The 13,606-nt window shown below is 39.1% G+C and overlaps 1 protein-coding gene across 1 annotated transcript in view; it reads right to left on the bottom strand.

Moving 5' to 3' along the window:
* F13A1 (coagulation factor XIII A chain) overlaps nucleotides 1-13,606 on the bottom strand; it is a 127,259-nt gene that overhangs the window by 50,991 nt on the left and 62,662 nt on the right. Inside the window, exon 8 of the mRNA XM_060774776.2 lies at nucleotides 9,339-9,477. Within this exon, the coding sequence (XP_060630759.2) occupies nucleotides 9,339-9,477 (139 nt within the window). The remainder of the gene's footprint in view (nucleotides 1-9,338; nucleotides 9,478-13,606) is intronic.

Here is a 13,606-nt window from a genome sequence, read left to right as displayed (position 1 = left end):
AAGAGAGAGAGAGAGAGAGAGAGAGAGAGAGAGAGAGAGACCTTTTAGGGGAGCCAGTAACCAAGTATTCTCCCTTAAGATCAGCAGTGATTATCTCCCTGCCATTCTTGGTAAATCCCATGGCCTAGATCAGGGGTCCTCAAACTAAGGCCCTCCAAGGTCATTTACCCGGCCCTCGCTCAGGGTCAACCTAAGTCTGAAACGACTTGAAAGCACACACAACAACAATCCTATCTCATCAGCCCAAAGCAGGCCCACACTTCCCATTAAAATACTAATAAGTTTATATTTGTTAAAATTGTACTTCATTTTAATTATTGTATTGTTTTTAAGTGGTTTTTTTTTTTTTGCACTACAAATAAGATATGTGCAGTGTGCATAGAAATTCATTCATGTTTTTTTCAAATTATAATCCGGCCCTTCAACAGTTTGAGGTACTGTGACCTGGCCCTCTGTTTAAAAGGTTTGGGGATCACACACACACACACACACACACACACACACAGAGAGAGAGAGAGAGAGAGAGAGAATAAAAACACAAAACTATGAAAACTTAGGACAATAATACAATAATAAACAAATGACTGCAAAAATGCAAAAAAAAACCACCCTCAAAATTTAACATATTATTGATACAACGGGAAGACAAATGACTTCCAACTTTCCAGGTGGGGCTTATAATGATTGGTTTTGAGTTTTTCCTGTTAACTGACTGGCTCTGCACAAACTGATTGAGCATGTGCATTTTGTATTATTAATTGGCATGTAGTAGAAACCCTGGCACTAAAATATTCTCAAGCTCTGTATCGGCTGCTCCTGGACAAGCAGCATTTCTGTGCATCATTCTGATTTGACTCCCGAACTGTGATACTTCCACCTGACCACAAAAGGACAAACTCAAACACTACTTACTGCTAGATCTGGCCATTTGGTAATATTCTCTTAGTAGTGAGGAACCAATTATATCAGGACTTCCTTTGAAGAGGTGGGTCTACACTAGGCAGGTTAATCCGGGTGTAAATCTGCTCCAAAGCAGCCTCAGATCCAGTACACACATGCTGAATCTGGCATTGTTGTGCCGAAAGCCCAGGATCCCATCGTCCTCACTTGGCTGCCACTTCCTCTGAGTTGCCATTACTAGCAGGCCATGGAGTCCCATCTGAGTGCCTGAACACCGTAGTTGTCTCTGCTAATGTCAGAACAGGGCACTGACATAACCAACAAGAAGAAGAGGTTGGTGTCCCCTCTCACTTATCACTTATGGAGCCTTCTCCTCATTCCTCTAGTCTGTTTGTGGACCTTAAACCCTTGATGGTCATGTGGGTACCCCATTTTGACTTCACACATGTGGCAGGTGACAGCCAGGCACTTGGGCAAAGCTTCATTATTGGCAAGGAATAGCAACGGAAGCAACAAGTGTCTATCTGGACAGCAGATTCAGATGAATCAGACTACCAGTAGTCCATTTAGGCCAGGCATGAGCAAACTTTCTAACTTGTGGGCCACATGCCAGCACCCCCTGTTAAGAGGACTAGCTGCCCAGTGATTGAAGAGAGGAAGGGAAGGAGGAAGGAAAGAAGGAAGAGGGAAGGAAGGATGAAAGGGAAGAGGGGAAGGATGGAAGAAGAAAGAAGGAGAGTGGGAAGGAGGGAGGAAAGAGGGAAGGAAGGAAAGACAAAAGGGAAGGAAGGGAGGGAGGATGAAATGGTGGAAGAGAAGAAGGAAGGAAAAAGAAGGAAAGAAGGAAGGGATGAAGAGAAGGATAGAAAGACAGAAGGAAGGAAGGAAGGAAGGAAGTGAAGGATAAAGGAAACAGAGAAGGAAAGAAAGACAAAAACGAAGGAAGGAGGGAAGGAGAAAGAGGGAGAAAGAGGGAAGGAATGATGAAAGGGTGGAAGGGAAGGATGAAAAGGATAAAGAGGGAGGGAGGTAAGGAAGGAAAGAGAAGGAAGGAAAGACAAAAGGGAGGGAAGGACGAAAGGGTGGAAGGGAAGGAAGGAAGGGAAGGAGGAAGGAAGGAGAGAAGAAAGGAAGGCAGGACAAAACAGTGTGAGAGAGGAGGGCCTGAGAAAAGAGCCCATGGGGCCGCATCCGGCCCCCTGGGCCTGGGTTTGCCCATGCCTGATTTAGGCTGAGTAGACAAGCCCAAAGATCGCTTTACATTAGGATTTGGAACATGGCCTCATACTGTCTTGATGTGGGAGGGGTGGTCCCACTTTTTTACCTGCTTTTAAAATGTCCCAGTTTCTTTCTCTTTCTTTCACTTCTCCCTTGTTCTCAGTTTAATTAAATTGCCATAAAAAGTGAAAGGGGAGATGACCCGGGGGGGGGGGGGGTTATGTTTTTTGCAAAACAAACTGTTACAGCCTCTCCTAACTTGTGTGTTCTTCCTCATTAATAACTTTTGCCATCATGACCACATATTTCATATTGCTTGGCTATATATACCCAAGGTGTTGGGGTTTTTTTGGGAGTGGGAGGCATATATTGGAAAGTACTTCAGAATAACATTATCAGCCTTCTCCTCATTCCTCTAGTCTGTTTGTGGAACTTAAACCCTTACATTATCTTTCCAGAATGTTTAAAAGAAGCCCCCCCCCTTTTTTATTTTTAAAAAACAACTTTTTAAAAGCATGGCTTTGTAATTTTCATCCCACTGTTTTATTAAAACAGAGAAAAAGTACAAATAAGGGAGAAAAATCCCAAAAGACACTTTTCAGACAAGCTTCAAGAGATTGGCGCTATGATAGAATAAAAGAATACAGCAATTTTCTCTTTACAAAAATTATCTACTTCCTGCCAGTAGATAAAAAGCTAATTATGTTGGTGTAGCCAATAGCTGTTGAAATGATATTTGCAGTAAAATTTCAACAAAACTGAGGACTGTTAACCTCCGAACATTTCCCATTAATAATGGGTGGATGAAAAGAGGAAAACTAAAGTAAAAAAGGAGGAATTTGAGACTTGTCTAACAAGACATTTCAAAGCAGAGATGGTGAGCTTGTGCAAGGAAACTTGTCAGTTGGGTGAGTTAATGAAGCAGGATTGGGTGGCAGGAGGGGGAGAATTATCCAAGGAAAGTGATGCTTGAATGTTTGATATCACTGGGAATTCTGGAGTGCTAAATCATTATTGCAGGGCCTTCTCTATAATGGCTTTTGTTGTATGCATTCAAGTTGTGTCTGATTTATGGTAACCCTGGACTTTCTTGGCCAAATTTATTGAGAGGAGCTTTGCTTTCCTTTGAAGCTGAGAGAGTGTGTCAAAGACTCGCTGAGGGTTTCCAATGGCCATGAGAGGGTTTACGCCCTGGTCTCCAAAGTCTGAATTCAGCATTCAAACCACTAAACCACACTGGCTTTCTCTATGGTGGCTAGCATCTAGAAAATAGACAATTTCAATTGATGCAAATCAAGTTGAGGAAGCCTAGAAGTTTGACAGGGAAAATTAGTCATATGGAGGTAGAAGTCCTTGGGCTTCTTTCTTGCAGTGAGCACAAATGTTCGTTCTTAGCTTCCGATCTGCATGTTTAATAGTTTAATTTTAGGCATTGAAATTAGCATACATTTTTCCAAATGTGCACCTTTTCGCCTGCAATTTTTAGCATGTTAATTTGTGCATATTCTTGAAGAGTAGCTCTTGGGTATTTTTGAAACATACATATGGTTTTGTGTGATTTATTTTTCTTTATTTAAATTTGCAAAATGCACTCAACACCTCAGAATACAGTAATGCGTTCTATTCCATTGTCAGTCTAGAAGAGTTCACTTTTGGGTGTTGTCATACGGAAACACAAATCCAACAAATGTCTTCTCCATGACAAGGAGGGTTGTGGACATGTGAACATCTAAACCAGGACTAAGGAATAGGATGTCTTATAAATTTTGCTAGGCTCTAGTTCCTCTTTGCCCCAGCCAGCCCAGGCAAGGATTATGCATGTTGCAGTCCAACATGGAGAGCCCCAGCTTCTATATATAAGTCCAAACCTATATTCTGAAATGGCATTGCCCAAAACTCTATCCAAAGCATAGATTGAAAGCAGCACAGCTACTTGTTATTATTATTATAATTTACTTTACAATTCATTTACAGTAATGAGATGCAATATCATTACTTTTAAGCACTTGGATATCAACATCAGTCACAATGTGAATTGTTCAGTAATGAATAACATTTATTCATTACTTCAAAACATTTCTTTTGGGCGTCATTTTAGACATTTTTGGCTCACACATGTATGTGTGTGTGTATAAACAATAAAAATGATGCCTTATTAAGAAATAGGACCATTGAAATAATAATCTCAAAGAGTAGGGATTTCAGCATCTTGTGAGCTTTGTAAATAGGATTTTTTTTGGTGATGATCTCATGCAGTAAATGGGACAACGTATACGCACGCGTGCACACACACACACACTTTCACACAAAATACTCTTTCATGTACAATGGAAAAGTCGTGTTTCCTTCTTAATTGGTTGGTTGGCAATCTCAAGGGGACTATTGCACTCTTTTAAGTGGCTTTATGAGGGAGGGGACATTTCTGTAAAATTTGCTAAACTGAAAAAAATGCAACAATGCCGATTCACTGCACGGATTAGAGGTCTCACTCCACAAGGGAAAGGAAGAAGTGTGTGTGTTGTCTTCTTATAGTTTCTATTCCCTTTAAAGACAGAGTCCCAGGAAGCTCATCAAATGATGCAAGACTGCATATAGCAGATTTTGTCTTTATAGTGTATAGAAACGGGATGCTCGTGAAGTTGGGGAGAAATCAACTCCACTGCTCTCCCTGTGCATAGAAACAACCAGGGTTTTAATTACAAGATGGGACTGTTGGATTTTAAGGTGGGATGGGAACTATAGTTAAATTCTCTGTTTCCTTCAGAAGCAGAAGGCCACTGAATGCCACACCTGGAAAGTGATTCCCCTCATTTTTCCACCCTCATTGGATGAGGTCCTAGGACTAGTAAAAGTAGCAACATTGTCTTGTTTGTGATCAGTCACGCTTATAATTGTTCTTGTGGTGTGTAGATGTGTTCAGCTTCATGGAGAGAAAATGGATTAGTTTTGTGCAGTGACATTTCATGCAAAATGCAAAAAACACACAAGAGGGGGAAAACCCCACTTAGTGTTCCAGCCTTATGCTTGAAGTGAGATCTCACCAGGGGACTAGCAAATGTGTGACATGTTGTGTCTCTATGCTAAGAGGATCTGTCTTTGGTCAAAATCACTACAAAAAGAGACTTTTTCATATTCTTAACAATTTCTCTAACCAGAGGTAATCCTAAATTAAAATTCCGTGTAAGAATATGCTTAAAACTGCGCTGTTTGAAAGGAAAATCTAAATATTTTGGATAAATTCTATTTGGAGAATAAACACTTTTGTAATGTGGATTTTAAAATAAATAAATATTTTAGGAATAATAGGAGAAAGAAAAATATATACTTAATATGACATGCTTAGTGTTTTAAATAGATTATATTTGCCCTTCAAAACAGAAGTCTGTATTAAAATCACAGCAAGATTATGAGACAAACTAGCTTAGAGGTAATGTTTCTACTGAATAGTAGAAATGGAGTGGAGATAAAGGACACACAGAGGAGAAATGGGGAAAAAAACCATAGGTTAAATTAATGCATGCCCCAAGAGGTTATGTGCATCATGTAGCAATAAATATGCCGTGAAGAGAGGAAATCAAAGGGGAAGTTCAAAAAGTAATCAAGCACCCCAAAGGAAAAACAAAGAGAAAACACGATTTCAACTGTTTACCCTTCACCATTGTAGATCTGCAAAGCTCTATTTAATTTTGGAATAGGTTTGGAATAAGCACTAATGAATGAAGGGCTCTATGAAATGAGGCAGGTTTGAAAACATTCAATTTATATACAGAGAAAGCAAAAACAAAACTGTTTGCTATGGCAGAGCAGGGGCAGGCAAAGTGAGGCTTTTGGCCCCTGTGCAGTTCCTCCAACCACATTTCCTCACTACAATCACTGTAGTTTCTACCACTACCCATATCCCAATGCTTCTGTTTAGAAACATGCTATATGGGAATCAAGTTGTTGGGAAAGTATTTTTTCTGGAAAACAAAGTGCACACATTCTGTGCACGAGGTTTCCCAGATATAAGGAAGGTTAGGACCTCTTCACCTGGGGAAAATTTCGACAACAACTCTGGTTGCACAGCAGCTTTGTAACAGAGCCCGCGAACTCCCATTGGACACTGGAAACTGCTGTGGAACCGGAGTTATTGCCGAAACTGCAGCAATACGGGAGGCTTCCCATGCTTGCATTGCTCTCAACGGGGCAAGCCAGCCAGCAAAAGCTTCCCCCCATGTGATGAGGTAAACATATTCTCATTTCCTATGCCCTGTCCTTGGTCCTGCACTGATCCTGAACAGACATAGTGATGCACATCAGTGCATCTCAACAAACTGGGTAAGGAAAAAAAAAATCATTCCTGGGTTTGGTTCCAATCCTCAGTACTGTGGCCAATGTCCCAGCCTTGAACTGGTGCCTGGCGTGTTTGTATAGGCGCTCTGCACCAGAAGCAGTTTCCTTTAATCCATTTCCTAACTTAGATTTTATCACTGTGATGAACTGCCCTCAGTTTACATCCTCAGATGCAAGAGCAAGGAGACTCAGGGTGTGTCTCCACTTATCTGAATCATCATCATCATCATCATCATCATCATCATCATTATCATCATCACTTATATCCTGCTTTTCTCCCACAAATGGACCCAACGCAGCTTTCAACATGTTAAAAATACAATAAAATACAAAACAAAATAATCAAAAATCAAAGACACAAATATAAAAACATAATAAGCAATCTATAAAACATAAATAGCATTTAAAAACGACATATATAAATGTGGTGTCTTGTCAAATAACTCCAATTAAAGTGCTATTGAACTGCCCCGATGCTGCCTGGGAGCATCTCTGGAGCTCTTTTGCCATCTACATGTCCACATGGACTGAAAGTGATGTCCAACACTGCATCATCAGCAACAAGCAGTACTCTGCCAGAGACTTGCTGGTCATGTCCCATTTTTGGTCACATAGGTGATATTAGTAGCAAGCTTCTGGCAGAAAGCTAGTTGTTGCTGGCAGTGCAACTGCACATGAGGACAGTAGATAGGAAGGATCTAACCTGATTCTGCTGATCATATGCCCAACACTCCAGGATTACTCCTGAGCTTCCTGGGATCTCCAAAGTAAATCTTGTGTCCTCTTGAGCTACTTTAATGGCTGGATGCAGCATTTCTACTGGAAATCCAGCTGTGTGTCATCTGGACTCCCCACAGCAGCTAAGCAATGAGTCTAATTTGTTTTGGCCATGTAGACATAACCTTAGCCTATGAAAGCTTCTACCATTACTTCTTTTTCTCAGTTACTCTCAAAGGTGCTACAAGATCCCTTTGTATACTGATCTTCCAGACCAACATGGGTGAATTTTGTCAGTGGAAGAAACATTGATGGTGGCAGGTTTTCAGTAACATCAATAGTGACACGGAGATGGCTATCCACACTATGGTATCATTTTATCTGCCATTATAGAATGGTTGAGATATCATCTGCTCGTGCTACAGTTAAAGATATCCAGCCCTGAAAGTTATAGGAGGAACTACTGTATTTATTTGAATGTAGAGCGCCATCGAATCTAATACACATGTCAATTTTCAAAACGCTAAAACCAAAAAAGTATTTGTGCACCTTGATTTTGGCGCAGATATTTGGCTCAAAAAGGAGAGCCATATATTTGCATAGATACGAGGTGCATCTACACTGTAGAATTATTACAGCTTGCCAAGGGTCAATGCTATGGAATCCTGTGAGATATATTATGGTGAGCCATCAGCATTCTTTGGTAAAGGCTAAAGAACTTATGAAACTACATAGCAGGTAAAGTGGTCTCAAACTGTATTAATTCTACAGTGTAAAAGCACCTTAAACCATAAAATAACTAGACCAAGAAGAGAGTATAATAAATTTCCCACACAAAGTGGGATGTGGTGACACCCTGGCTATTAATATCTCAGCGAAGGTTGCCCAAGACCTGCTGTGAGGTCCCTTTGACATTAGGCAAAGGTACATTTATTTTTCCAGCCTTTTACACTTTTCTTGTTTTAAACTGTTTCATCCTTGCCATATGTTTTTGTGCTGCTTTTCTATGTTTTATAGTTGAATCTCTTTTATTGCCTATATTTTTATATTTCTATTTCTGTTCTAAGACGATGGCCTGAAAACTTCAAAAAACAACTACTTCAAGCATGAAATAAATAAGCGATCATTCACAGTTACAAGGAGGGGACAAGAAAACGGCTTCCTTGTGACATCTTTTATACTCAGCATAGGTTCTTAGTCCTGTCTCCTTTGGAATGAGATCTACAAATAATAAGTAATGTAGTATGCAATATTTGATATCAATTTAATTCTCCTTGCGGATTTTGTCTGGTTAAAGGTGATCCTCATTCACCCACTCATAATAAGACCACCATAATGAAATCTCTCATGATGGAATTCATACTCATAAATAAATAAATAAAAGTAGGGATGTTCAAATTTTGATATTGAACATTATTGATATAATGGCGGAAACTAACAATATCACTGAAACAATAAGACAATATAAGAAACTTTGTGGGATGTTGTCTATGGGTGTGTCTACATTAATTAATTAATGCAATTTGACACCACTTCAGCTGCCATGACTAAATGCTGTTGAGTCATGGGAGTTGTAGTTTGGTGAAGCACCAGCACCGTTTGGCAGAGGAGGCTAAAGACCTTGTAAAACTACAACTCCTATTAAAGAGTTGTCAAACTATTAATTCTACAGTGTAGAAGCACCCCATGCCGGACCTCCTGGAATTCATCCAAGATTCCACAGGAACCCAATTTACTGCTGATGAAATTTGATGGCTGCCATCCAAATTGTCACCACCTAATTTGTTACTGTAGTGGAAATGTGGAAGGAAGCCAAAAACGAAGGAAAAAGGAGTACAGGAGAAGAAAATACAGAAAAGACGACTCCAGAGAAGGTAAAAGGAAAGTATTTTCATAGTGGCGGTAGTGCCAGAAGAACACAGCTGTAGCTACAAAAGTTGCCCTGGGGGTCATATTGATCCTGTAAGCCATATGTTACCATCTTCTGCTAGAAGAAATAATATGCAAGAGCAGATACATTGCTAGATTTGGTGTGTATATTTGACTGGTTTTTATACATCTTGTGGATTTCATGTAATAAAAATACAGATTGCATTTCAGCATTTACCTTCATGTGACTTTCCATCACTGGAAATCCTACTGTAGAAGTTCTGTCATCCTAGGAAACTTACCAGATTGAATCTTTTGTGAGTTTGGAATCCACTTTTCCATTTTCATCCACAAAGACATCCATCTGCAAATTGGCATCATTGTCATGGGCTGAGCAAAAGTTAGTGACAACTCTTGCAGGAATCCCCAGGCATCTCAAAACTGTGAGAAACGCAGAATGGAAACAAAAAGATTTGTGCAAGCAATATGGAAATATTTGAATGGTGAGAAGATGTATTACTCAAATAATGCCCCCTATGGGATTATTGTGGTTAGACCAAGTTGTCAATAAATTCCAACAAGACTAAGGTTATTGATTTGCAGTTATTCAATTATTTTAGAGAAAACTTTGGAAACATACTTTGAAAATTGATTAGCAGAATATTGGGTGCTTTGTTGGAGATTCATGAATTGGAGTTTATTTGTAGATCATCATATTAAAGACTGATCAGACAAATAAATGATACTTTCACATTTTATAAGGTCAAAAATGGCAATCAAGTATTTCAATTCAGTTGATCAGACAGTTATGATATTCTCAAGTTCTACATGAGTAATGAGACAAGTCAGTATTTGCAATTCTTAAATTTTTAAAAGGGCCAAATGGTGTTTTCAATATGGAACCAATTTCTCCACTATTGAATACAATTCTTAAATTAATCCCGGATGTTCCTCAATGCACAGTAAATTGTTATATATTGAGGATTGGGTAAAGTTGGGTAAAGTTACCCGTTGACTTATAGCAATTTCATGAATTTCCCAGTGTTTACAAAGGCAAGGCCACTTAAAGGTCGCTTTGCCAGTTCCTTCATCTGAAATTTTGCTCACAGCACCTGTTATTCTTTGACAGTCTCCAATCCAAATATGTACTAGAGTTGACCATATTTAGCTTCCAAAATTAGATGGGATCCGGTGCCTTAAAAATATTGATATTGTCAATCTTAACTGGCAGTAGTTCTCTAAGGACCCTTTCTTACAGCCCATTATCCCAGAATACTAAGGCAGAAAATCCCACATTATCTATGTGTAGACTCAGATAACCCAGTTCAAAGCAAATATTGTGGGATTTTCTGCCTTGATATTCTGGGATATAGAGCTGTGTGGAAGGGCCCTAAGCTCAAACATAAGTATTTTCTATTAACTGTTAGCTGGCTCTTTTAACTAAAGATGTTGCTACCAACTACTAGAACTTTGTCCAACTACATACTAATCCTTGCCCAGTGCTCTGGTCCTGTCTTGTTTTCTCCATAGGAAAACACACACACACACACACCTTCTTAAAATAGATGGGCACATAACATGACTGTAATGGTTGGCTAAAATAATTTTTAAATTCCCACATTTTTGCCTTTTAGATTATTTCCAAACAATAATAATACAAATGGAGACTGCAGAGCATGGGAACTGGCGAGGAAAAATATTTTGGATTAAGAGGACAGAATGTTTACTCCTAACGAATGGATTTTCTCAGCCATATATCAGAAGTGTGTTATTCATGATGGAAAAATTGCAATATAAAAATAGACTGAATGATGTATCTATGCAATCTGATTTGTCTAATACAGCATACATTAAAATAAGTTATATTTTTCAATCTACCTTTCCAGAATAATGGAGTTCTTTTGCCAGCCTAGACTATTAATTTTGGTAGATTGTTTTATTTTATTTTTTGATATTTTAACAAGGAAAGAAGCTGGCACAAAATTATTAGGTTATATGCAAAAGAAAGGTTACTAGCAGAGTGTTTTAACTAAGGGCCCGAGGCAAGCCACATCATCATATCTAATTTAGGTTGGCTTGTATGCTTATACAATATTTGAAAGTGCTTCATTGTCTCCCAGTTATTTTCTGGGCATGAGTCAGTACTAGACTTGACTTTTTAAATCTTCAGTGACCTTTGATTAAGGTACTTGAAGGATGACCTATTATGTATGAAACTGCTGAACAGGTAAAATCTTCATTGAAGGCTCTTTGTCAAGTTTGCTGTTGTTATGTTCCTTCAATTCATCCTAACTTCTGGTAACTTTAAGATGCCTTCCACACAGCTGTATAAAATCCCACATTATCTGCTTTGAACTGGATTATATGGCAATGTGGACTCAGATAACTCAGTTCAAAACAGATATTGCTATTATTATTATTATTATTATTATTATTATTATTATTATTATTACCTGCATTGATATTATGGGTTATATAACTGTGTGGAAGAGTCCTAAGACTCTATCTCAGGGTTTTCTTTGATTTGTTCAGAGGAAGTTTGTCATTGCCTTCCTCTAAGGCTGAGAGAATGTGACTTGCTCAAGATCATCCAGTGAGTTTCCATGGCAAAGTGGAGGTTCAAACAACCCTTCCCCACAGCCTTATAACCCAGAATATCAAGGCTGATAATCCACAATATCTGCTTTGAACTGGATTATCTGAGTCCACACTGTCATATAATCCAGTTCAATGTGGATTTTATACAGCTGTGTGGAAGGGGCCCCTAGAGTCCTAGTCCAACACTCAAACCACGATACCATACTGGTTCTCTCTTTGCCAAATACTTTCTCATTTAGAGATCACGCAAATATGTCTTCAATGCGCCATTTGTCCTTGCTTAGTGTTGTTATCTAATATCTGCTGTAGAAACTTCCATAGTGTATGCAACCTCCTAGGTAACGCCTGGCATCTCTTGTTAACAGACCTCCAGTAGCAAAATTTTTATCTATAACCGGGAAGAAATGGTGACAGATGGCTCTCATGTTACAGGCTGAGTGCTAGCCCGGGTTACATTTTGCAAAGTTTAAACCCCTGAAGCCTGAGTAAGCATCTTTATAAAATAAGTTGTTTGTGAAATACCAAGGACATAGGCACTGACTGATTCTGGGCAGAAAGCCAACCTAACTATAAACAAAATTATAAAGGGAGCAATGGCTTGAAAGAGAACCAAAACAAATGATTTTAATGAACCAGAGGGTTACTAGTATCAGATGGCTAATGCAATCTGATGGAAGACAAGCAAGCAAGAACCACTGGCCTCCAGGTATTACCTGATGGAGTAAAGGTTAGTAAGATCTGATCTGATTAACTAGAAAAATATTGTTTATGTTAGAGGAAGCTACTAAATATCTTTGATTTGATTGAGCAGATAGAGGCTATAAAATTAGCTCAGGAAAGACAAAGTTCAGTGTTAGCCTCCGACAGATGTGTGTATGATAACTTTATTCCTAGCTGATAAAGCCTCAGACAATAAAGGTAAGATACAGACTATGAAAAGAATGTATTTCTCATTATGCTTATACTAGATTCGTGATGGTGAACCTATGACACGCATGTCAGCACTGACACACATGGCTATTTTTGATGACACGCGGCTGCATACAGAGAAGTACACCTTATAAGAGCCAATCTAATTCCATCCTTAAATTTATAAAAGGCTCCACAAATTTAACATCTACATGTTTGAGCATTGTTCACTCATAACTCAGCATGGAATATACATTTTTCTTATTTAAACTATAAATATTGCAAAATTACGTTAATTTTTTTCTCGAAGTTGACACCCCACCCAAATTATGGTCAGGGTTTTGGCAAATTTTGACACACCAAGCTCAAAAGGTTGCCCATCACTGTACTAGATGATCATCTTCCTAGGATGGATGCATGCATCTTCCACAAATGTTATGTTTAAAATGTTAACTATTATTATTATTTGACACACAACAATATGAGTCCACAGCAGACACTCTGCTGGCTGTTGTATTGGCTCACACGTCGGACACTTCCCAAGTGTCTAGGACTGTGTGATGTATCAGTGAATAATGCATGCAAATCCCAGTAAGGTGGCCTTCTGCAGCTGGCAGATAGTAATTTTGTCAGTGCCGATTGTGTTTAAGTGCAGGCCAAGGTCTTTAGGTACTGCACCCAGTGTGCCGATCACCACTGGGACCACCTTTACTGGTTTGTGCTACAGTCTTTGCAGTTCGACCTTTAAATCCTCATATTGTGTCAGCTTTTCCAGTTGTTTCTCTTCCCTCCTGCTGTCACCTGGGATTGCAACATCGACAATCCATACTTTGTTTTTTAACATGATTGTGAGGTCAGGAGTATTATGCTCCAAAACTCTGTCAGTTTGAATTCGGAAGTCCCAGAGTAACTTGATGGGTTCATTCTCTGTAACTTTTTCAGACTTGTGATCCCACCATCTGAGCAACGGTGTTATGCCTCTGCTTATAGTCTGTCTGCGCAATCTTCTTGCAGCAGCTAAGGATGTGATCTATCGTTTCATCTGCTTCCTTACAGAGTCTAC

This window comes from Anolis sagrei, chromosome 4 (assembly GCF_037176765.1).
Source record: "Anolis sagrei isolate rAnoSag1 chromosome 4, rAnoSag1.mat, whole genome shotgun sequence".
In the NCBI taxonomy this organism is placed as follows: Eukaryota; Metazoa; Chordata; class Lepidosauria; order Squamata; family Dactyloidae; genus Anolis; species Anolis sagrei.
Note: the sequence above shows the minus strand (reverse complement) of the source record. Positions and strands in the feature narration are given on the sequence as shown.